Raw genomic sequence first — 26,154 nt, forward strand, 5'->3', positions numbered from 1 at the left:
TAGAGTTTATAAAAAGGCATGTGGGAGACTCTGAAGTCAGCTGGTAGAAGGTTCTTTGGTCTGATGAGACCAAAATTGAACTTTTGGGCCATCAAAGTAAATGCCATATTTGGCGCTGCACATACCATTCCCACTGTGAAGCATGGTGGTGGCATCATCATGTGTAATGCCTTTTGGTAGCAGACCCTAGAAGCCTTACAAAGACAGAGGATAAAACTAAATGCAGCAATGTATGAAGAACTCCTGGAGGACAACCTGATGCAGTCTGCAAGAGAACTTTGACTTGGGAGAAGATTTGTTTTCAAGCAGAACAAGAACACGAAGCAAACAGCTAAAACTACTAAAAAAATGTTTTCAAGACAACAAGGTGGATGTTGTGGAGTGGCAGAGTCAGAGCCTAGACTTCAATTTGTTTAAGAATCTACAGCTGAACTTGAAAAGGGCTGTTTGTCTTTGATTAATTTGATCAGTTTTGCAAAGATGAATCGGGTATACTTGCAGATGTGTCCAGGTGTGCAAGGGTAATTGAGACCTGGCCACACAGTCTCAATACTGTAATTGTGGCAAAAAAAATGCATTTAATAAATACTGACTTGAATATATATGCAATTTTGTACATTATACTTTAAATAATTTACATTACTTTGTAAAAAATCTGTTTTCATTTTGACGTGAAAAAGTCTATCCATCCATCCATCCATCCATCCTCTATACACCGCTTTATCCTCACTAGGGTCGCGGGGGGTGCCACAATAAAGCTGATGAGCCACACGATGAAGCTATGGGAAAGAGTAGTTGTAGCTAGACTAAGGGCAGAGGTGAACATCTGTGAGCAGCAGTATGGTTTCATGCCAAGAAAGAGTACAACAGATGCAATATTTGCTTTGAGGATGTTGATAGAGAAGTACAGAGAAGGTCAGAAGGAGCTGCATTGTGTCTTTGTAGATCTGGAGAAAGCTTATGACAGGGTGCCCAGAGAGGAACTGTGGTTTTGTATGAGGAAGTCTGGAGTGGCAGAGAAGTATGTTAGAGTGGTGCAGGACATGTATGAGGACTGTAAGACAGTGGTGAAGTGTGCTGTAGGTGTGACAGAGGAGTTCAAGGTGGAGGTGGGACTACATCAGGGATCAGCTCTGAGCCCCTTTTTGTTTGCTATGGCGATGGACAGGACGACAGACGAGGTTAGACAGGAGTCTCCATGGACTATGATGTTTGTAGATGACATTGTGATCTGTAGTGAGAGCAGGGAACAGGTGGAGGAGAAGCTAGAGGTGTGGAGGTTTGCCCTGGAAAGGAGAGGAATGAAGGTTAGCCGCAGCAAGACGGAGTATCTGCGTGTGAATGAGAGGGACCCAAGTGGAAGAGTGAGGTTACAGGGAGAAGAGATCAAGAAGGTGGAGGATTTTAAGTACTTAGGGTCAACAGTCCAGAGCAATGGAGAGTGTGGAAAAGAGGTGAAGAAGCGTGTAGAGGCAGGCTGGAACGACTGGAGAAAAGTGTCAGGTGTGATGTGTGATAGAAGAGTTTCAGCTAAAATGAAAGGAAAGGTTTACAAAACTGTGGTGAGACCAGCCATGTTGTTTGGTCTGGAGACAGTGTCCCTGAGGAAAAGACAGGAGGCAGAGCTGGAGGTAGCAGAACTGAAGATGCTGAGGTTCTCTTTGGGAGTGACCAGGATGGATAGGACCAGGAATGAGTACATCAGAGGGACAGCACATGTTAGAGGCTTTGGAGATAAAGTCAGAGAGGCCAGACTGAGATGGTTCGGACATGTCCAGAGGAGAGAGTGTGAATATATTGGTAGAAGGATGCTGAGTTTCCCACTGCCAGGCAGGAGGCCTAGAGGAAGACCAAAGAGGAGGTTTATGGATGTGGTTAAAGAGGACATGAAGGTAGTTGGTGTGAGAGAAGAAGATGCAGCAGACAGGCTTAGATGGAGGCAATTGATTCGCTGTGGCGACCCCTGATGGGAAAAGCCGAAAGGAAAAGAAGAAGGTCGCGGGGGAGCTGGAGCCTATCTCAGCTGACTCGGGCGAAAGCAGGGGACACCCTGGACAGGTCGCCAGTCTGTCACGGGGCTACATATACAGACGAACAATGACAGTCACATTCACACCTACGGGCAATTTAGAGAAATCAATTAACCTTAGCATATTTTTGGACTGTGGGAGGAAGCCGCAGTACCCGGAGAAAACCCACATATGGACAGGGAAAACATGCAAACTCCATGCAGAAAGATGTATATTCTTGTCAGAAACGACAAAATTAAATTGACCCGTATTCGACGATGAAACGCAATGAAAGTAGAAAACTTAAAGGTGGGGGTTAAAACTTATTCTAGGCTGCATTGGCTTGGCTTTCCTGTAGTGAAGCTGGATGTTCCGAGGTGTTCCTGACGCAGCATCAGAGTCCCGTAGACTGCGATTCAACAGAGATTAGCACACTGTTGCTTTTAGGGGAGCCTTTTCTGTCAGAAAATTTATCGTCGATACTTTATTTTTGTACTTTACCGTTAACATAGTTTACATACGAGTCCTGAGCGTCTCTAAAACTGCCGACGGAGGGAAATGACATGTCAACGGCACAACTTAACGCTTCTGCGGACACTGAAGTGGACCGTAGCGCTGTGAAGGAGACAGAGTGAACAGCAGCAGCGGCAGTGGAGGCAGCAGCCAACTGAAGTTTACTACTGTTTCCTCGATAACAAAGGGGCACCGCTTCTCTCTTTCGTGCCATTATTCGACGCCATCGCACCGCCAAAGGCCCGGAAAAGATTTTTAAAAATGCAGGACGTGCTCGTCGGCGGTGTTTGTGTCGTGAAAGGTACGAGCGGCTGAAGTTTAGAAGCGGACGGGAAGCTAAGTTTGCTAGTTAGCTAGCATTAGCCGACTCGCCTCGGATGCTAAGCCCCCCTCAACTGGCTCCGGCTATTTGCTGGAGTAACCACAGTGTTTATACACCGGCTAGTGTCGTTTTAGCGATTTCTGCTTTGTTACATGCTTCAAAAATACTCCTTAATAACTTTACTTTAAGTGTTAGTTGCTAAAAAATAAATACCTTGAAGTTTATGGTGCTGGTGTGACATTTGCACCTGAAATAGCCACAACCGTGTCTGCTTTGCTTCTCATGTTATTGATTTTTAAAGCTTAAACGCCTGTTATGCTTCTGTTGAAGTTGCACCCTTTTTCTAACACTTCTCCTCAAACTTCCCCCCTCATTTTATTAGGACATGGAGCACGGAGAAGGGCCCTTTGAGTAACACTTGACCGACTCATATTTAAGCTCTTTGCTCCCTCAAACCACCCAAACGACCAGATTTGATCTACTAAATGTAAAAGGATCCCCTTTTCTGGTTCAAGCCACCATGGACATCTTTCCCCGGCCAAGCGGTGAGATCCAGAGGAGGAACCCCCAGCATGACTTCGAGCTCATTCAGAGGGTGGGAAGTGGTACATATGGAGACGTGTACAAGGTACAGTGGAGTTACTGGTTCCCACAGTGTGTCATTAGAGCTGCAGATACCATGACTGGTCAGCTCATGACTGATCAGCCCTTCGTTGTAATTCAAGCCAGAAGTTTGTTTGTTTTGTAAGTTGTGACAACATGTGGCGAACACATTTAACAGTAGTTTCTTGATTGAGGGCCAAGTTCTGCATCCATCCATGTAGATAAAACTGTGTAGTTATGCCCGGTTGGCTCAGTTTCAATTGTATAACTTTTTTGTTTTTTACGTGAGTCTTTTCCTGGTTGTGCATGCTGCATGATTATTAACTGAAACCGTTTCCTGAACCTATTCTGCTTAAGTGAAGCAGACCTGTAGAGATTCAAAAACCATGCAGTCAGATTTAGTCTGATTTCTGCTTCTCGAATGTGAATATTTTCTGCTGTCTTTCCTTCAAAGTGACAGCAAACCAAATGTCTTTGGGTTGTGGACAAAATGAGACATTGGTTGACATTTTTTTCACCATTTTCTGACTCCTTATTCAGCAACTGATCAATTAATAGAGTAAATACTACTCAGTTGCAGCCTAATTTAACCGTAGCTTTTAAATAAAGGGCCAAATGATCGATGAGTGTCCTTATGGTTGCAGCATTTTTAAAAAAAAAAGTAATTTATCATTTCCTGGTCGTTCTGGCTGCATTATTGTGAACTGAAACGGTTTCTTGAACCAGTTTGACGGATCTTGGTTAAGTCAAATAAACAGTGAATGCTTGTAGCTGCTTGTTCCACTTTGTCCACATGATTTCTTTTGGTGGAGAAAATGTTCGGCATCAGTAGTCAGTCCCACCAAAATATGTATTCAGCTTTCAAGCAAAACACAGTGATATTTAATGTTTTATATGGTGTTGAGACGGGCTTAATAATCAGCTGATTTGAAATAGGGCTGCACGATGTTGGAAAAAAGTGACATTGCAAGACTTTGTTTTACTGCAGTATGCAATTCTGTCAGGAAAAAAATACAGGAATTTTAGCGTGATGACTCGAATAACTATTTACTAATAATTACTGAATCTAGAAAGGATGGACTGACTCTGTAGTGGAGTAGTTTTCGGGTATAGTGTGATAGTTTTTTGCTTTTGATTGCATTTAGGTCATCATATGCAGGTTTGTAGGACTGATTTAAAGGGTCAAATAGCTTAAAATTCATGTTACTTTGGGTGGAAAGTTTTGACAGAGTTCCTGCTTTAGTCAACGTTGTCCTCTCTGTACCTGAAACATTCCACAAAACCTAATACAGTGGTCCTTCGTCTATCACGGGGGTTATGTTCCAGACCAATCAGCGCCCATCACTTTAAGCTACGCATTTTATTTTAATTAAATGTTCTTTTAGTGGAACAAGCAGCTACAAGTATTCACTGTTTATTTGACTTAACCAAGATCCATCAAACTGGTTCAAGAAACCGTTTCAGTTCACAATAATGCAGCCAGAACGACCAGGAAACGATAAATTACTTTTTTTTAAAAATGCTGCAACCATAAGGGCACTCATCGATCATTTGGCCCTTTATTTAAAAGCTACGGTTAAATTAGGCAGCATCTGAAAATGATTATTTTACCACAAAAATAATTAAAATAATGTTTCAATCGCAGAGTCGGTCTGAGACTGAACGGTTGCGCTGCAATGCACCATGGGAATTCAGGGTGTTGGGGGTTTAAATGCCATTTTGTGGCATCTGTTAGTGTTACAGTGTTGCTAATATTTGTTTTATTGTTTTTTTTGGTTTAGTCAGGCTAGTTAGTTTTGTTTAGTGTGATGTTGTGTGTTTGACTTCCTTCCACATTTACTCGTGCTGCTCTCTGTGTGTCAAAATAAAAGCATCTGCAAGTTACAGAGTGCAGAAAAAAGGAAGATATCCTTTCTCCAGCATTGTACTTCTAAACAGCTCATCACAACAATAAATATATAAAAGTATCTATATCCCGCAATATAGCGAAATATCCACGATACCAAAAGCAGTTTAGTAATCTGTGATACAGTAAGGCTGCGAAAAGTGAACCACGATATGACGAGGGACCACTGTATTGTTTCTTTTGCAACCAAATCCTTGTTTTCAGTGTTTCTTTTCTGTTTGTCACACAGTTTGTGGTGCACATGTGGATAGTGCACATCAAAAAACTCTGTCTAGTAAACGTAGTATCTAAAAAAAAAAAAGCAAGAGCCTTTAAATTGAAGTAAATCAGACTTCTCTTGTAGATTAACCATGAAAAATGAGACCTGTCTGAGTTTTGTTTGTGTGGTGCTACAGATGCTGTTATCACGTTGTCAGTGCTGACATGCAATGCAGATCACACAGGCTACAATTTAGGAAATATGTTAAACAGTGCGTCTGAGCCAGAATTTAAGTTGACGTGTCAGTGGTTTTACAAATTCATTCCCTCCTCCTTGTGAGTGACAGTCGCTTTTTTGATTGTATCTCGTGTGTGAATGCTTCAGCACGTTTTAAATCCATAAGCTGCACAATGGATATTAATCTGAAGCTTGACTTTGATAAAATATGTCGCAAATCCAATTGCAATCAGAGATTTCCACTAAGTCATTCCTAAAACTCTTGTGTGTGGCTCTGCAAGTATTGATAAAACGATGGTACATATGATATATAATAAACCTGCCAACTAAAACGCACTATCTGTGTACCCAAAGAGAAAAAAATACACACTATTCCACGTGCTGTATTTATTTAATGTATTAAATGTCTTTGGTAGGCAAGATGTCACTGCAACAGCCATATTTTGACAGAAGGCTGACTTTCCTGAAAGCAGGACAGCTCCAGGATTTAAATATTTGAGGAGGAAGTGGGGCTGAAACAATGTTTGATTAGTCAGTTGATAGATAATTAGCTGCCAGTTTTTTGATTTCTAATAACTGATTCATCCTGCAAAATATTCACTTGCTCCTGCAGCTTCTATTACCATATTGTGAACTATTAAATTAATCAACAACTATTTTTACAATTGGTTAATCGGTTTGAGCTATTTTTAGGTAAAAAAGAAGTCAGTATCTCTGATTCCAGCTTGTTGAATTAGAAATGTTTCTGTTTTTCTTTCCTCTTATGACATTCAATCCTCCTGTTGTCCACATTTATGGGCACCAAAAAAATGTGGTTTCCTTGTCTGACAAAAAATCCAAAAATTGAGCAAAAATAATTCCCCAAATTTCTGAAAATTTTCAAAACCTTCAGGAAGAAAATTCCAAATATTTCCTTAAAAGTTTCCCTTAAAAGATTCATTTTTTAAAAATCCTCCAAAGTTGGCAAGAAAATTCTTGTAAATATTTTCAAAAAATGAGTTAAAATCATCCAAAAAAAAGTGATTACACATATATGTCAGTAAAACTTCTAATATGTTCTTTAAGAACATTAACAAAAAAATCAACCAAAATCCAACGAATTTTGCTGGATTTTTTTGTGTGAATGTTCTTAAGAAACATTTTTAACATTTCTTTTTTTACTCCAAAAAAAGATTTTAAAAAATCCTCAGAAATGTTGAAAATATGGACATCAGAAGTTTCACTGTGAAAATATATTTATTTTCCACATTTTCAAACTTTACAATGGGTCAGTTTTGACCCGCAGGACGACAACAGGGTTAACTGAATATCTCTGAGGATGTGATTTTGGGCTTTGGAAAAACACGTTTTCACTACAGCCCTACTGTGAACTGAATGTCTTTGAGTAATGAACCGTTGGTGGAAACATCACCTTTGCCTCTAGTGGACATTTTTTTCCTTGCATTGGCAATCAACACACTAATCTACAATAAAAACTGTTTCATTTTTAAGTCTGAACGGACTTTTTAGCCAAATCTCTATTAAAAAAAAATCTAGCAACAGCATTATTTTATGATTGTTTTTATGTCACGTACAGCAGTTTTTTTCCTAGTCTTGTGGCTCCCGAAGCCGCTAGATTTTTCCCGCTGCATGTGGCTGCAGCGAGGTGTGTTTGGCTGGAGAATTTCGGCGTTTATCCATCTGTCACAGACCAACCATCTGATCCAGACGTGATAGTTCAGCCGGTCTGTCGTGGCCTCTCCATACAAAGCCTCTCTGGCCTCCCCCCACCCCCAGGCGGGCCACCGGTGGAATGCTGCGCCTGGTATTCTCCCAGAGCTCGCAGGCCGAAAGGCTGCAGCGGCCTGAAATGTGATCAGGCCCCTGTCTAAACATGTGTCTCACTGTGGGTGTGTTCGACGCTGCACTGACAGCGGAAACACCTCAAACTGGGAAAACTCCTCCTCTGGCCCGCCGTGCACAGATGAACTTGAATGGGCACCGCATTCCTCCCCTTTAATGATTTACCATGTGTACGGTAATTATGCTGATCTGAGAAACACGTTTTTGCAATTTGGTGTCACAGCTGACAATTTGTTGGGGCTTCAAGTAGCAAATATTTTCACTGTGGATTAATATGTTGATTATTTCCTTGATTAATCAATAATTGTTTGGTTTACACATTGTCAGAAAGTGGAATGTTGTTTCTCAAAGTGTTTCGTTTTATCCATAACCCCATAATATGTAGCCTAGTGTCATAGAAATAGAAACAATTTTGCCAGTTTTTCTTGAAAAACTGTTTGCATGTAGTTGTTATGGGACGTTAATAGATTATTGACATCTCTGCTTGTATTGAAGTTGGACGCCAAACAAGGAATTTGATTATACTGATTTGAGAAATACAGTTTTACTCTTTGTCATCATAGTTGATAATTTATCGGGGTTGCAAGTGGCAGATATTATCATTGTCGAGTAATCTGTTGATTATTTCCTCCATCAATTCATTGTTTGGTCTATATTATGTCAGGAAGCGCTAAACAAAGATGAATTGTGTTCCTCGAAGCCCAAGATGACACTCTCAAATGTCTAGTTTTACCCATAACACTGCAATATTCTATTTGCTGTAACAGAAACAGAAGGAAACCAGAAAATATTCAAATTTAAGAAGGTGGAATCTGAGATTTTTGCCTTTTTTTTTTCTTGAAAAACTAGATTTTAATGGATTATTGACATCTCTGATTGTATTGAAATTGGATGCCAAACAAGGAATTTGATTATATTGATTTTAGAAACACATTCACTCTTGGTTATCACTTTGACAATGTTTCATTCATTTATTATTGGGGCTGCAAGTCGCAATCATTTTATGTTTCTTATTTTCTTGATTATCAATTAGCTTTTTGTTCTATATTGTGCCTGAAGATGTTAACAAGGTCGAATACTGTTTCTCAAAGTGTAAGATGATGTTCAGAAATGTGCTGTTTTACCCCCCAACATAAATATGTTCAATTTACTGTCATGGAAACAGAAGGAAACCAGAAAATATTCAGATTTTAGCAGCTGGAATCAGACAAATTTGGCTTTTTTCCCCTGCAGTTGCTGCAATCTAAGGTCTCAACTCACCCAGAATATTTTTGGGGGCTTGTTGTATTATTTCTAAACAAGCTCAGATCATCTCTCTGAAATTACACTCGCTAAACTGATTGATTGATTGATTATCAATGTAGCTTTCCACTAATTTGATAGACGTCTGAAACTTTTTCAAATTTAAAAAAAAAGTGTGTGCTGGAGTCTTGTTCCACTTTGTAGCCAGTAAAATATTTGTGTGAATGAGATTTGTTTAGTGAATGAAAGTTGACTACAAAAGGTGTGAATGGGATGTTTACTGAATATTGATTCCTCTGTTTGTGTCGGAGTCGGACGCCAAACAAGGCACCAAGGAATCCTGCTTGTACTCACTTTGTAAATGATATTTCAGTGAGGAGTTTTTGATCCTGCACACATCAATTAGCCTTTGTGTGCAGAGGCTTTGTACACGTTATAGAAAGTTAGCTTTCCTTGCGCGTTTGTGTTGTAAAGAGACGTCTTAACCACAGTTACCTTAGATCTGTGCAGACGTCAGACAACTGTTTCACCTCAGTCTGACACGGTGATTGATCTAGTGTCAGATCTTGTCTCTTTAGAGGTCTGTTACTTGCCCCCTCCTTCCCTCAGTCAAAGGTTAATAAAGCGGTCCTGTCTGCTGCATCACACGTGTGAACAGTCAGCTCTTAGCTTCTCCTTTCCTGGTTTAGTTCTCAGGCTGGTTTTAGCTTCTTCAGGAAGTGTAAAGTGAGACACAGGTTGTCACCAAGTTAGACTGACATTTGAAAGCTGAAGTGTTGCTGGCTTACATAGTTGAAAATTAGCATTTTAAAAATCCCAGAGCTGAAGAAATGTTTCATGATGTGCTACATAAACTGCAGAATAACTTTTCTTTTTTCAAGATACGGCTTAAATGAATGATTATTTTCATTGTTGACTAATGGATGAGTTGTCTTCAAATGTCTTGTTTGGCCACAACTGAAAGATATTGAGTTTACCGACATTAAAAAGTAAAGAAATAAAAAATTTAAGAAGCTGAAATGAGACAATTTGTACTTTTATTGGTTAAAAATTGCTCAAACCCATTAATCGATTGTCAAATTCCTGCCAGTTAATATACTAGTTGACGGTAGAATTAAAGACTCATTGTAGCTGTAAAATACTATTTGTAGTATGATTTGTTTGTTTGTCTACATGTGGGATTTTATCTGTAGAGCTATTTCAAGCCTCATTTGGTTAGTGTTTCTACATGCAAATCAACCAACATATAAGCAAAACACAAATGTATTCAACTTACTTTCATAGAGGAGTGAATCAACCAGAAAATACTCAAATTTAAGGAGCTAAAATCAGACATTTTCTACTTTTGTTTTATAGAATTGTTCAAACCCATTAATTCATTGTCAGAGCTGTTGGACATTCGCTTCCTACTTGATGCTTGATTCAAGAGTCATTGTAACTCTGTAAAATACTACTTGTAATATGATTGGTTTGTTTGCCTACATGTGGGATTTTATCTGCAGAGCTGTTTCAAGCCTCGTTTGGTTAGCGTTCACACATGCAACTCAACCAACATATGGAGACAAATGTCAGTCAGTGTCTCTCAAAGTCCAAATGAAATCCTCAAATCTTTTTTTGGTCACAACACAAAGATATTCAGCTTACTGTCATGGAGCAGTGAAGAAACCAGAAAATATTTACATTTAAGAAGGTGAATTTGACCAATTTGGACTTTTATTTTCTGTAGAAGTTGCTCAAATTGATTAATCGATTATCAGAATTGTTGGAGATTAGTTTGCTACTTCATACTTAATTCAGGAATCATTGAAGCTCTGTTGTAAACATTTGTAGCACGATTTATTTGTTTGCATACTTGTGGGATTTTATCTGCAGAGCAGTGTCAAGCCTCGTTTGGTTAGCGTTCATACATGCAAATCAGCCAACACATTCCCAGTGTTGAAAGTGTTGGCCTCGCTGCAGGGTTTTATGGTTTACGGCTGATTTAGCTGCTCGTCCCGACATTTCACTCCCACGGATTAGGGAGCATCCCGTCTTGACCTGGATTTGGAAGTCAGCGCAGCCTACTTTGGCACAGATATTTCACAAACGCCCGACGCATCTTGAAATCTCTTGTCTCTGCAGAGTCGGATGTGGCTGTTGGTGATATAAAATGTCACAAAAAATGCACAAATTCGGAGCAGAAACAGAATTAAAGTATGAAAATGGCAACTCCAAGGCTGCCAAAACCTGCAGCCATTTACAGTGAAGATATTTAAAGGTTTACTGATAAGACAGAGTTGTAGACCGTCAGTCTCCAGCCTCTCCCTGCTGACTAACACCGCTGACCAAACAACCTCTTTTGGTGATGGTGCTTTTTAGGAAGAGCTTTGTTTAAAATATGTGTGGCCTTTTCGGAAAATATATCAGAAGTAACCAGTCATTTGGGCTGAATTTGCCTGATTCAGGAGCTGAAAGTTTCTCAGAGGTGGAAAAAAAAAATCATCCAATTCATTGGATTAATGTCCCTGTAGGCCATTAGATCATGTCCTGTCAGAACAAGGTATCATGTTGTCAGCTGCAACTGCAATTTATCTGTTGATTTTCAGTAAAAATGGACATAAGACACTCACAGATTCTCTGTAAAAGCATGTGTAAACTGCTATTTTTGTTTGATTAAGAGTCTCACACTTTTATGTATTACATTTTTGCAATGATGTCCTAAAGAACAGGACTGCAACAATAGTTTTCTCATTATTTCTGATTAATGTATCAAACTTTTGGTGTGTAAAATGTCTGAAGTAGTAAAAAAATGCCATTCTAACTCAAGCTGATGCCATTAAATGTCTTGTTTCGTCCAACAACCAGCCCGAAAGTTAAAAAATGCTAATTTTAATATCAAACCAATGCCACAAATCCTTATAAGTGAGGAGAGGAGCATCAAGCAGAAGTAGTCTTCTTTGGTAAATGAACACAATTCGCTCCAGCCACGTTAAATTCTTTGCTTTTGGAATTCACAGTTGAACGAGTTGCAAAAAAAGAAGCTCACAATTGTATTTGTTGTGTCTTTCAGGCTCGAAACATACAAACGGGAGCGCTTGCTGCTGTGAAGATCATAAAGTTGGAACCAGGTAAGAGTCATCATCTTTAGCTCATTATTCTTGTCGCAGCGACAAGAAGAAATAAAAAAAAGCTACTTTAACATTTTCTGAATGTCTGGAAAATAACTTATGTTCCATTCTTTTGAGTGAAATATGCAGAAAGACTGAAAGTATTTTTGTTCGGTGCCAAAACTGTAGAGTGCAGATTCTTATGCGCTCATAAAACCGGTGTTGTTTGACCTATTTTGATATTTAGTACGTGAATTAATGACCTTCACTTTATTAATCCTTTTAAGTACTGATCAAAGGCTTGAAGCAGTTATTTCTAAAATATAAATGCTTCCAAATCGTATCATGGCCTGAGGTTGTGTAAACGGAGATGAACAGGAATGCGTTTGTGGCCATCGGGGTCTGTGCTGGTGATGACCTAGTGACAGAGTTAGTACGATCCAGATTAGTGGGATTACGAAAAAGGGCTTTGTGCCACCATCAACCAGACAGAGCTCAGCTGATTACCGGACAGCGAAGGAGAGATTCACTTGTTTGTTTTCTCTTTCAGTCATCATGGCGCTGTCGGCGTTACACTGGGAATGATTGGATGTGGGACCAATATTTAGCTTGTCCAGTGTTTGATCTGTAAACTCAAGATCATCCGTCTGCATGTTTCCCTTCTCTGATCAGTGTGTGGAGAGATTAGACAGAAGACAAATATATTCTGCAGGAACATCGAAGGAGGAGGAGTTAGGATTAGAGTGTTGGAGTGTGAAAGACTGAAGAAGGGACAAGTTTTCCTTGCTTCAGAATATAAATTTTAAATGCACATTGATGTGCACTGCTGTCACACTGAATATTATCTGTGCAGAGGTAAAATATAAAGAAATACCAGATAAATTAGTGGTGAAATTGGGACAAGTGCACAGGTATAGAATGTTTTAGAGCAGTGTTAGAGTTGTGCAGTCCAGGGTCCGGGTTTAATCACCTTTAATCTTTTTTGTGTCTTCCTTTTTTGTGCTTCTGAAACAAGAATCGAAACCAGGAGTATCCGAGCCCAGGCCACGCTGTTTAAGCCTCCTGTTGTCTTCATTTACAGGCACCAAAAAATATTGTTTTCTTGTCTGAAAAAAAATCCGAAAATTTGCAAAGCCTTCAGAAAGAAAATTCCAATAATTCCTTAAAAGTTTCCCTTGAAAGTTTTGTTAAAAAATCCCTCAAATTTGGCAAGAAAATTATTGTAAATATTTTCAAAAAATGAGTAAAAATCTTCCAAAAAATCCTAAAAATATCTAAAGTGATTCCGTATAGATCAGTAAAACTTCTGACATTTTCTTTAAGAGCATTCACAGAAAATCAACCAAAATCCAGTTAAATTTTGCAGGATTTTGGTAGATTTTTTTGTGAATGTTCTCTAACATTTTTAACATTTCTTTTTTTCCACCAAAATATATTCAAAGATTTCCCAAAAATGTTGAAAATATGGACATCAGAAGTTTCACTGTGAAAATATACTTTAAAATAAACTTTAAAACTTTAAAATGGGTCAATTTTGACCCGCAGGACGACAGGAGGGTTAAGAAGGCCTCGCTTTTTTTTTTTATTTACCCGAGCTTTTGCCAGAGTCACTCCTTTCTGTGCTTAGGGTAAACAGCTTTGGGTGGACCGTGCTATCAAACAGGTTTGACCAGGAAAAGTGACGCCGATATGAAGTCAGGGACACAGAGAACAGACTTAGGAGTGGTGAAGCCCTCTGGCTGCTCTGCTTTGGGGCTTGTTATTCATATAATTTAGAAGACAAACAACCGTTTTGCACCAAATTAGCATCGGTCTGCACTTACTGACCACTCGTGGGAGATGACGTCAGAGAGTTTCCCTTTTTTTGGAGTGTGCATGCTCCTTTAAAGACCTTTTTGTACCTCTGTTCCTCTTATGTCAGCCAAGTTTTTCAGCTTCTTTGTTTGCAGCAGCCTCCTGACAGCTCCCGTGAGAAATTCTGGTGCGAGCCTTTTTATTGTTGAACAGCTTCTCCCAGTTGAATTCATTTCCTGTAAGCTGTCACATCAGGACATAAGCAGCAGAAGTTTTGTGATGTCGTTCTTTGATGCTTCTTAATTAGTGAACAGTTTGAAGTTAAATCAGAGCTCTTTTACCTCCAAAAATGTGATATAAAACTGGCACAACACCTGTTAAATCACATTGTTGTGAGATTGGTCAGGACTTTACACTGAATACCTGCAACATACTGAATTGAAACTTGACAAGATGGGTGAGAATGTGTATATGCAGAGCAGAGGGAAGCACTCAGTCTGAGAGGAAGTGGCTTCGGCCTCGACTCACCAAGAAGAGAAAATTGTGGAGCGACTTGTTATATATTTTTTTGGGCCAAGTTCAGCGCCGTGTCACTGAAATTACACTTGCAGAAAAATTTTTGTGGCTCTTTGAAACATTTTCTGTCAACAGTTATATTTGAAAACCTCCGAGCGTAATTACAGACGCAGCGACGCATAATTAGAACGTAATTAATTACTTCACACAAGTGATGCTCGTTGTGGTGTTTTTTGATGTAGCCAGGAAATGATTTTCACATTTGTCATTATTCAAGCTGTGTGTTTAAAGCTGTAAAGCAGTTGCTCTGAGTAGGTTTTGAAAGATTGTGAGACGTTCATTACATCCTTATTAACTCTTTCTATGCATAAAAATCCAGAGAGAGAAGGGAGGGGTTCTGGCTGAAGGATACGAGCACTTCACTTTCAGTTTTTAGCCTTCTGGTGGTGATACAAGCACTGTTGTTCAGACATGCCATGTTTATGTGATAAGAATAAGAACAACAAATGCACATGATGGGACATGCACTACTGAAGCCAAGTCTGAAGTAGGGTTTTTCTGGTTATCTATATCATTATTTTTTAAGATTTGTTTCAAATAACATAGGTTATCTTAAAAATGCGCTACTTTGGCTCTTGTACATTCACTTCCCTTTATCTATAGTCACCGCCCTGAGGTCTCAGGCAATTTCCTGCTTCGAGTTTTGTTTGAAATGTAATAATAAAATAGATTTTTCCTTCAACACTGAGTGATAAATTTAGAAAGGTTCTATTTTAATTAAAGATATTTAAATATAAACAAAAAAAGACATCTTCAATGAAGCCATGTGTAGGAGTTTGTGTTATACTAAACTTTCACACTAAGATTTTCATTTTTACTGCAAATATATATTAGTTCTACATATCTGTTTTCAGTGTACTTGATTGGTAATAATTGATATTCACACTTTAAAAAACTGTGCAGTGTGCTGAGGAAACTATTGGAAATATGAAAACGAGGATTAAATTAGGAATTAAATCAAGCTTTTGAGAGTCATAGTAGCAGCCAACCAAGGCGGAGATGCAGCTAATGGTTATTTGCATTGTTGATAAATCCGTTGATAGTTTTCTGGATAAATTGATTAATTTGGTCAAAAAAAAATTAGAAAAATATTGCTGAGTGTTTTCCAAAGTCCAAGTTGACATCCTCAAATGCCTTGTTTTGTCCACAATTGAAAATATTATAGTTTATTGTCAAAGAGGGGTAAAGAAACCAGAAAATATTTAAATTGAAGCAGCTGAAATCAGAGAATTCTGACTTTTATTCTTGAAAAATGATTGAAACCGTTTGTCGAAGTACTTGGCGATTAATTAAACAATTTACAACAAAGTTTATTGAAATGATAATTGCAGCTCTACTTCCAAAGTGAATGTAAAACCAGTTGGATGTACACACCGCTTACACTCACCATATACTGAACAGTTTATCTTCATTATATATGATCCTCTCACTGGTGGCTTGTTTTTCCTTCTGCACAGTCAGCTATAGAAAAGCTAAAAACATACATATTTTGTGGCTTTTATCCCCCTCTGCTCTGCTGTGTTTGGTTGAATGGGAGGAAAAAACGATCCTGGCTTGTTTTAATCTGAAGAGAAGAAATGTTCTGTTTATAAGACGTTGTTCTATGTGTAATAGTAACAGGTATGCGTGGTTGTTATTTTAGATTACATAAGTCTTCTACTAGCTAAAACTCATAACCCTTGTGATGACACTCCGCTAAGTTGTCGTCCAAAGCAAATGGAAATTTACTGCTTTGTTGTTTATCGGTCGTCTTGTTTGGCACGTGTTGACATTCCAATGAGACTTTAATTCAGACGCTCACGTGAGAGAGCCTAAACCCTCCCAGACAGGCTCAAAACAGGACTGCAGCTGGGTACAAACTGTTTATGCTCGATAAAGAGCTTCTGTGGTTTCCATTTGCCATGTTTTCTACCAGAGTTTAAATCCCGTTTGAATGTGATAGAACCACAGGCCCACCTGGTTCAGTGTTGGGAGCTGTTTTGAATGGCAGCTCACAGTTAAGCGCCAGTAGCCAAAATTTGTTTGACTTTTGGTCCGAGATGTCGGCCAGATGATTTTATAACAGAATTCAAACATCAAAAAAGCCGTGTTTACATGCCACCACAGTGAGCAGAACCAACACACTTCACTACATGCTTAGGGAAGCGAATAAATGGTTTGTTGTAAGTGGTTTCCAGCAGCAGAAATGTGCAGCCTGTTGTTTTGATTTTGATGTTTTTGGCAAAGAGCACATCTGTTAAATTAGCTTAATCTGGAGTGTTGCCTGTGATGACAAGTCGGCTGATTGAGCGCTGAAGCTGGCAGAATCTGGTAGATCTTAACCTTCGGGTAATGTATTCCATGGCTGTCTCTCTGTACAATTGGGAGCAGCTGGACTTACATATTTTTGTCTTTCTACTTCCCACTGCCGCACTGGAAGGCAGCCTGGATATTGGCCTATACCATATAAACTTTGAAAGTACAAGATGTTCCTTCTAATGCCATTGGCTGTTCTGTAATCTGCTGTATTTACAGAGAAATGATGTTTGGAACCATATAGTCAGAGGTAAATATGGGATGAGTTTGTGGCTTTTTTTTCAGCCTGGTAAACCGAAGGGAAAGTGTTTTCTAAAGCCTGAAATTTAAGACAACCTTTCTGGCATTCCAGTTGCTTTGATTTTTGTCAAATTCAAAGTTTGTTGTAGCGTCAAGAACAACAATTTAGTTGTGTACATGGACATGTGAATGTTTCAAGTTTAATCCATGCAACCATTCCTCATTTTAAAACTGAACAACTTGTTATGCAGACAATGAAAAACTAATAATATTTCTCTGTGTCTGTGCGATTTCTCCCTCTGTTTCCAGGGGATGACTTTTCCATTATACAGCAGGAAATCTTCATGGTGAAGGAATGCATGCACCACAACATTGTGGCCTACTTTGGGAGCTACCTCTGGTAAGATCCAGCTCAAAAATACTCCTGGTTTGTCACTTTAGACTCGCTGTTTCTCCTCTCTCTCGCAGCCAGTCCAGTTGTTGAATTCATATGTAACTGTCAAGGGGATTTAACAAGCCGCTGCCCGAAACTCACATGTTGCATTTAATTACTTAGTCACAGCGTTGTGTGAAAGTATGACTCAAACTCTACAACTGGACTGACTGGTGCTGACGAGGCCTTTCAGTGCCAGGATGCTGCTCTTGTGTTTTAATGGAGTCTTATGTTTTGCGGCTGGTATCTCAGAGGAAGTAGGTCCGGTCCGCCCACAACTGCCTCCCGACTTCCAGCAGGTTTAACTGGAATATGAGCCTCTGAACTGTTTTATGTGGCTGTTAGTGCAGAGAGATGCATGTCTTATCTCAGCAGGCAGTGTCTCGTATATTCCCGCCACACAGAGCTCGACAGGTTACAGTAAAATGTTAATGAGCAGCCCGCCATGCATTAATTATTATCAAACTGTTTTAGGCAAACCACAGTTTATTTATTTGAGGAAATAGTAGTTTCCTTTTGATGTGTCTCTTTACCTAAAATGGTTTCCATGACCAGCGAAAAGGTGTGAAGAGTGTATGGCTGTACTCAGATGAAGAAAGCGATGGTTGACTGAAATCACAGAGTCTTCAACAAGTCACTTGCTTTTTTGTTATCTCTGGATTAATTAAATTGCCTCAAGGGAGAGCTTGTTAACCTAAATGAACTATAAACAGACATAAAGTGCTAGTATTTGCAGCATTGTACATCATTTTAACCCCGTCATTTTACAGACCAGCATGCACATTCCTATATTTATGTGGTTTCTGAAATCAATTGTTGATCCCAGAACGAGAACAGTTAGTTAGGCTCCTGTTTGTACATGATATACCTTGTTGGTTGTTGAGCTGTGATAAGAAAGCTACAGTTTGCAGAGTTTACACTGGACTTTATGGCCATCTGTTTGAACAAAATGCTGCCATGACACAATGTCACCTAGTTCAGTTAAGTTAAGTCAGACCAGGTAGTTTGCTTTAGGCTGGGATTGTTCAGAGTTTGAAAACATGATATTCTTGGTGTAGCACAGTGAGTATTTGGTCAGATGAAAACAGATCAATCTGCAGACTAGAGCCTTAGAAGAACAGCATTAGCTGTGATTGGAAACCTGGCAGCAGTCAGCGGTGTCATCCCCTCTGTGTGTTTGGTGCCACAGTTTTAACCATGCAGCTTATTTTTGGCCTTTTGAGACACAGTTGACATTATTTTATTCTCCCTAATCATGTAGGCATCCTAATGACCCAGTTTCCAAAAAGTTACAAAACTACGAATATTTTAACAGTTAATTTCTCACCACTTTGCTTAAATTATTAACGTGTTTGTAAAGTTATTCAGGACGAAAAAGCTGCTTAATGATGTTGTGCTACTTGGTGTGTTTACTCAAAAACATCTTCATCTGCTTTTTTCCAGTCGAGAGAAACTTTGGATATGTATGGAGTACTGTGGTGGAGGGTCTCTGCAGGACATCTATCATGGTAAGTTTTTCTTCAGTGCAGTGTTGTTTTTTTTTATGTGTTCATAATATTAAATCCATCTCTGCCTTTCATTTCCTGCAAACACTGAATTCAGTTGTTTTATGTAACAGTGACTGGACCTTTGTCAGAACTCCAAATTGCGTATGTCAGCAGAGAGACCTTACAGGTAATTTTAGATAGTTTGAATGAATATTGGAAAGTTTGCAGTTTCAATTGAGTTCATTACAGAATACTTCAATTTCCTTTTCAGGGTTTGGGATATCTGCACACCAAGGGCAAGATGCACCGCGACATCAAGGTATCATCTCTTTTTATTTTGTGTTCTTTTAAGTTTCATGATGCGTCCCCACCCAAACATTTGGTCTCAAGTTCATGCAGATGGAAAATCTTCAAGCAGCAAATTTCAAAGCGTAGCTTCAAAACTATTAATATCTCTGCAAATGCAAAGGTCTGACTCCTCTGTAGTGCAGCAGAGGTGTAAACCAAAGCGACAGGAAAATCGTAGCTGGGGATGTGCTCGCTCGCTAGCATGTGACCGATGGTGTCATTTACCACAGTTTTGAGGTTGAACTAAAGTTGATCGTGCTCGATGCACGCACAGAAGGCCGGAGCTTCGCTCTCGTGTGTTATCATGAAGGTCAGGGCTGCACCTATTATCTTTTCTCAGCTCTACGCAGCAAGCGCTTCCTGTTTCCTCTACTCTCACCGCAGGATGCCACCAGAGAGACTGTCAGTCACAGCCAACAGAAACACTGTTGGTGGAACTGTCAAAATGCTGTAATAGTGGTGCTGCTTCACTGAAAGTCAGATCATAAACAGACCAGGAGTTAATGATTTAACCAGACCAGATGTTGCAGAGAAAGGTTAACACATAAGTGGCACTTTATGAGCCAGTTGGGCAAAACATCAGCTCAGTGTCATGATGATAAAATATGGGTGCTGACTCTTGCAGATGTTTTCTTGAAGTAAAATAAATGTTTGTTATTCGTTCACAGGGTGCCAACATACTTCTAACAGACAACGGAGATGTGAAGTTAGGTAAGTTGTTCTCTGGCGTGTTAATTCTCCAGGACTTGAGCTCCTCGTTTACTTTTAGTCCTGTGTGCATTACGTAATCTGAAAAGCCCTGTCAACCCTCGTTACAGCTGACTTTGGAGTTGCAGCCAAAATAACAGCCACCATTGCCAAAAGAAAGTCCTTCATCGGAACACCTTATTGGTGAGTGTGCCACCCTCATAAAACAAGCCATTGGGCCAGCGACAGGTTTTGTAAGTCGTTTTCAAAGAAGCACTGATTAAAGACCTGCAGCCACACACTAGAATATTTTCCACTTGACAGTCTGTGTCACCATTTTTCTCTGCAGCAGGATCCAGGTTGCGGCTGTGTTTCCATTATGGATTTTCATGCACATTTTTAAGTATTGCATCATAAAAAGTTCACAAAAACATCCTCAGTTTTGCAGAAATGTTTTTGCATTTGCTTGTGGAGATTTCGGACTTTTCAAAATAAAATTGTTGTTCATAATAGGTGATGGAAAAACATTTTTTTTAAACTAACTTCTAACGTGGAGACCATGTCTGGTCAGCTATTGCTCCTTCTTTCATCATCTTCGTCTGAAACATGACTTATTCCAGCTGGCATGAAAGAATAATCTTCAGAATTTGTTAAAAAAGATAATAATTGTGTCAAATAACTGTACAGTGTTACACAGGTTTTCGACTTTTCAAAGAATAGTTAAAGCTCATAATTAGTGATGGAAACTAGTTTTTTGGATAATTTCTAATGCAGAGAATATTCAGCTCGTATGACTGGTCAGCTATTTAATTCTTTTTTTCATCGTCCATGTTTTTGAACAGCATTAAAACATGACTAATTCCAGCTGAAAGAAAAATTTCAACTTTCCCTAAGCCTTTTCTCATTTTTTCTCTTAGATGACCCAAGTTTTGTTTTCTTTAAGGTTCTTTAGCAGTTAGCAAACATCTGAATTTGTGTCCGACCTCTTCTACTCTGTTTACTACAGCCATGCGCAAAGTAGCCTATACCACCGCCTTTTTATGACACTATTTAATTATAACATTTAATAGTAGTTTATGAACTCAAACATTTCAGATGTCCACCTTAAATTTGCTTGACAACTAAATGGAAACCTGGCTACAGTGTGCTAGCGGTCACCTGAAAGATACAAGTTTGTTTTCCCACAGTAAATTGTCACAGTGTTGGTAATAATGTCGGTTAAGGAAAGCAGCTGAAGCTTTGTCCTGACTGTGTCTAGGATGGCTCCAGAAGTGGCAGCAGTTGAGAAGAACGGCGGCTACAACCAGCTGTGCGATATCTGGGCCGTTGGCATCACTTCCATAGAGCTGGCCGAGCTGCAGCCTCCGATGTTTGACCTGCATCCAATGAGGTACTTCCACCTAAAAAGATCGGTCAGAAATTCCTCACATAATTTCTCAGCCTGCTTCCTGCCTTTGTGTGTCCTCTAATGCGCCATCACATCTTCTGATTACTCGAGCGGCCGTCCTGTTTTATACAAAATACATGTAAGATAAATTTAGTAAATGCTGCAGGGCTTTTAACCCTCCTGTTATCTTCATTTACGGGCACTAAAAATATTGTTCCCTGGTCTGAAAAATATCCAAAAATTCAGCAAAAAAAAATCCTCAAATTTATCAAAAAATTGCAAAATCTACAGGAATAAAATTCCCAAAATTCCTTAAAAGTTTCCCTTAAATGTTTTATTTAAAAAAAACAAATTTGGCAAAAAAATAAAATTTTAAAAATGTAAATATTTTTAAAAAAATGAATAAAAATGTTCCAAAAAATCTTAAAAATATCTAAAGTGATTTTATATATATATATATATATATATATATATATATATATATATATATATATATGTATCAGTAAAACTTTTTTAAAACAAACAGTTCAAAAATTCCCAAAAATGTTGAGAATGTGGAAGTTTTTACTGTGAAAATATAAAAAATTTTTCCCCACATTTTCAAACTTTAAAACGGGGCAGTTTGACCCGCAGGATTACACGAGGGTTAATTCCTTACTTGAAGCACATTTCCCCCTTTTCTTTGTCCTCTGTAGGGCCTTGTTTTTGATGTCCAAGAGTAGCTTCCAGCCTCCCAAGCTAAAAGACAAGAACAAATGGTGAGTGTCTCAGTATAATCAGTGTACGGTACTTTTGCAGGTTTGCGATATTCCTCATACCTTTGCCTCAGAGGATAGCATGGACAATGAGTGTATTTAAACAGAATTATCTTGTCCTCCAGGTCTGCTGCCTTCCATAACTTTGTCAAAGTGTCTCTCACAAAGAACCCAAAGAAGCGGCCCACTGCAGAGAAGCTTCTATCGGTAATAAATTGTGTCTTTGATGTGTAGCGGATGCTTTAATGCCACTGAGAGATTGAAATATTTGAAAACTAGGAGCTGAACCTTGTCAAAACAGTAAATATTAGCCGAATCTCTGTCATATCTGGTATTTTTCTGTGCAGTTTCTTCTTTTAGTTGCTCTTAAAATGCTGTGTTGTAATTTTTGTACTACAAGAACAAGCTGTTGTTGCTTCCTATTTGTAAATCCGAAAGGCCTGACAAACAAGAAGTTGTGGGTCTGACTAAATCCAGCAAGACTTTAGTTGTTCTAATGAGCTTATGTGCGGTTTTGGCAGAATTTCTAGCCGTTTGGCGTACAGTGAGACTGTTCCTTGAACTACTCAGTAATTTATTAAAGCTTTGTAATTATATCTTAGCTGGAGTGCGTCAGCTCATTTAAAGAGGAGCTAAAGTTCAGTTAGCACCTGTTTTTAATATTTAGGCCCCAGGCAGAATATAAACATAAGTGCTACTGTTTCTTAAAAGATACTCTTTTACTGTTATTGACACCGTTGCTGCCTCTGAGGGTAGTTGTCCCAGCACAGTAGTCCTGGAAGCTGATGATTAACAGAGACTATTTTAATTACCCTATAATACTAAAACTAGGACTTAAATCTCTCTTTAGGCGTGATATGCTTCCAAAGCTGCTGCCAGGGATCGTTTTTGTCAGATTAGAAGTGTCAGAGTGCTGATTAAACAACTGTTGTTAAGATAAAATATCTTTATTGTTTCTTCCAGCACGTGTTTGTGGCCCAGACGGGTTTGACAAGGAGGCTCGCAGTCGACCTCCTAGATAAGATGAACAACCCAGACAACCACCAGCATTACAGTGAAGTGGATGACGATGACCTCGAGGTAATCTGCCTCCATACCATATGCATCATATGAATGGAAAAAGGTGTATTTGCTTAAAGAAATGAGTAGGAAAATCAGATCTTGCATAGCCAAGCAGCTGAAAGTATTAAAACCGATTTTGTGGCAGTGGTTGGTGTTTTTGTAACTCTCTTGTTACAGATAAACGATAAAATAGAACAAAATCACTGCAAAAACGACCTCCCTCTGTCACAGTACATGATGCTGAACGTTGTGGTAAAACAGACCTTGTGGAACCGACAGACTTGCAAACACTGCCAGACTTTCTATCAGCGGTGGATGTAAACATGAGAACAGCATGGTTTTTCTGCAGCTTGGCAGTCTGGTTTCATGTTCCCCTAAAACTTCCCTTCCCCCCTCCTCTTCTTGATTCTCTCTCCATTGACATTATTATTCCAACTGGAATCAACATCACATCGATGTGGCAGCCAAAGAGGTGGTACCAGCGCCTTTTAAAAGACCATTGTGCTGTTCTCCCCCTGACAGCAGTAGCACTGTCTTGGCCGCGATGAGTGAAACAACCCCGAAGGCTATTGACTGCAAGCAATGGAGCTCTTCGCAAACAAACAGCCTCTGGGATGCATAGTAATGCGATGTTGCACAAGAAAAGCAGCTTGCAGCTTTAACTTGACTTGCAAGTTTCAGAATTTGTGTCTTTAGATTATTTAAAAAGATAATGTTATAATTGTCCCAAATCACCCAAGATAAGGCAGAGCTAATATTACAGAAATTGGTGAAACTTTACATTTTCAAGTGCTCCTAGTGCTGATAACCCTTTAAGTAACAATTTACTCCCTGTGGGCTCATTTTCCACTGCAGTATAAAGTATTGCACCCCTATGGAAACAGCACAACCATAGCAAGACAAAGGCAGAACTCATACATGTCTTCTTCACAATTATAATGCCACAAATCTGAAACAATAGAAACAACAGAAGCTGAATTTATTTGATTATTTATTTTACAAAATATATATATAAAACTAGAATCAACATGTGCAATATTTTTCCTCTAATGTCCACATATTTTACCAAAACTGGGAAACAAAATGCCTCTACATACTGTAATTATTTGACTTTTTTTTACAACCTCAACAAACTGGCTGTTTTCCCCATGACTCCAGAAAGATGCGGAATGTATTCTCTTACAACTTTCTGACAAGTCATTCCTCTGTCCACCATATTTGTCCCAAGCTGCAGTTATTTTATGGCTCAAGCATGTTTTCTTTTGCTCTCAGTATTTTGGAGGAGGAGATTGAAACTTGAGTTTGAATTTTAAGAGATTTTGCTTTTTAGATTATTCGTATTGTTTGATTTTTGTTTGCTGCACATTTTAACTTTTTTGATCTGTGTTTGTGGTGGTGGGAACTGTACTCTACCCTCGGGATTAGAAAATTATTTCTCTTCTATTCCTGTAAAAACACTGCCTGCAGTTCAGCCAAATAGTCCCTCAATTTTTGTGTCCCATGACTCATAACTTTTTTGTTTGTGCACAGAATTATTCTAGTGTTTTCCAAAACCTGGTGCAAAGGTTTATTTCTGGTGAAATTTTAAATGATGCGTGTAAATAAAGTGGGGTTTGAAGAAGTATTGCAATTTTAAGCTTAGAATCTGTTAATTTTCCCAACTGAACCACATGTCAGGTATGACTAGTTTGAGGACCGTTAGAAAGTTTGAAATCCAACAGAAATTCCCGTTTTTACAATTTCTTGCTCCGACTGTTTTTTTTTTTTTTTTTAAAGCTAGCATGCCTTCCAAACTCCCCAGTTGGTTTTGGAGTACTTTATTTTTAATTCTGTCTCTTCCTCTCTCTCTCTTTTTTCCAGCCCCTCTCTGCAGTCAGACACACCATCCGCTCCACCAACAAACACGCCAGAGCTGAGAGGACGCGCTCAGAGATCGACTGTAAGTGAACAAAAAAGCCCAAACCCATCGCCAAGACCTGCCCCCTGCCTCGCATCTGTGCTGTCATTGGTCCATGTGTTGCCCAGCCTGGCTGTTTAGGTCAATAAAGATCCGGTGGCTTGTCTGAGGGTCATCCCGCTAATCCTGCAGCGCTGCCTGGCTCTCGTCCAGACCACAGCATGTGGTAGTGTGCATAAAAATAGCCCGGGGATTCACGGAAGAGAAAGTGGATGTAGTAGAGTCCATGAGGCTTCTGTGTAACGTGTGTTACTTTAAAGTAGCAAGTAATTCTCTGTCATGGTTTAATAAACATAATAACATGAAATAGCTTGTCTGAAGGGCCACTGAGGGTTTTATTGAGGAGTTAAGTTTTTAGTTAGAAAGAATAGAATCTGATATAGTTTACTAGTTGATGTTTGTTTTATAATTTATGACCCCTCAGGGAAGTTGTTGAGTTTCTGTGTTGTCGCTAGTTGATGTAGATAAAGCTGAACGGTAGGGCTGCACAATATTGGAAATAGACTGATATTGCGATGTTTAGTTAACTCTGTAACACAAATGGAGCCTTTCAAGACATTTGATATACATTCCTGTATTTTTTCATATCAATACATACACTACCGTGTATGGTGTAACACTGTGAAAGGCAGCCAAAATAGCTTTTTGCTACCTAGCTTTGGATTTTTATCAGTTTCAGGACACTGCTGACAAAGTACTTGTTGCTGGTTAACATTTTTGCTGCAGCTGAACTATTTCCATAGAACTCAATATGTGGGGTTTTTTGCGAACAGTTCTCCTTTTTCTTGCTTATTTTGCTGTGCACATGTGGAGTCTGTTTGTGATCACACACTTTTTTGAAGTAAAGTTGAAAAATAATACCAAGAACCATTAATTGAAAGTAAATTCTGCCATATCAGCCATGTTTCTCTTGTCTTTTAGTCATGGAAATAGAGAACTGTGCAAGTTGAAGCATCAAAACATATTTTAGAAAGACGCGGTCAGTTTAATTTGCCTTACTTCACCTTGCATTTTGCACTGAAACTCTATATTGTGCAGCCCCACTGAACGCTGTGTTGTGCCCGTCATGTCATCAGGCTGTGGTTGTTCGTCACTTCATCATTTTAGCTCAATCTAGTCCATCGGTGCGACGTGTGTCCGTCAGATGTTTGTCATATTTATTTGTAGCGACGCA

The 26,154-nt window shown here is 39.0% G+C and overlaps 1 protein-coding gene across 6 annotated transcripts in view; it reads left to right on the forward strand.

The window, feature by feature from the left end:
• The first annotated feature begins 2,384 nt into the window (after positions 1-2,384).
• The window catches only part of map4k5 (mitogen-activated protein kinase kinase kinase kinase 5), a 47,805-nt gene continuing 24,035 nt past the window's right edge, over positions 2,385-26,154 (forward strand). For 5 of the 6 annotated variants that reach the window (XM_051959001.1, XM_051959002.1, XM_022197131.2 and 2 more), the window contains exons 1-14: positions 2,385-2,823; positions 3,360-3,472; positions 11,923-11,980; positions 17,174-17,264; positions 18,741-18,805; positions 18,916-18,971; positions 19,056-19,103; positions 19,801-19,843; positions 19,951-20,023; positions 21,078-21,209; positions 21,902-21,964; positions 22,087-22,168; positions 22,925-23,041; positions 24,884-24,962. In XM_051959001.1, coding sequence (XP_051814961.1) covers positions 2,784-2,823; positions 3,360-3,472; positions 11,923-11,980; positions 17,174-17,264; positions 18,741-18,805; positions 18,916-18,971; positions 19,056-19,103; positions 19,801-19,843; positions 19,951-20,023; positions 21,078-21,209; positions 21,902-21,964; positions 22,087-22,168; positions 22,925-23,041; positions 24,884-24,962 — 1,060 coding nt within the window. In that variant the 5' untranslated portion in view covers positions 2,385-2,783. Of the gene's footprint in view, positions 2,824-3,226; positions 3,473-11,922; positions 11,981-17,173; positions 17,265-18,740; positions 18,806-18,915; positions 18,972-19,055; positions 19,104-19,800; positions 19,844-19,950; positions 20,024-21,077; positions 21,210-21,901; positions 21,965-22,086; positions 22,169-22,924; positions 23,042-24,883; positions 24,963-26,154 lie in introns of all 6 variants that reach the window. The other variant, XM_051959003.1, reaches the window with a different exon arrangement.

Source organism: Acanthochromis polyacanthus, chromosome 1 (genome assembly GCF_021347895.1).
Source record: "Acanthochromis polyacanthus isolate Apoly-LR-REF ecotype Palm Island chromosome 1, KAUST_Apoly_ChrSc, whole genome shotgun sequence".
In the NCBI taxonomy this organism is placed as follows: Eukaryota; Metazoa; Chordata; class Actinopteri; family Pomacentridae; genus Acanthochromis; species Acanthochromis polyacanthus.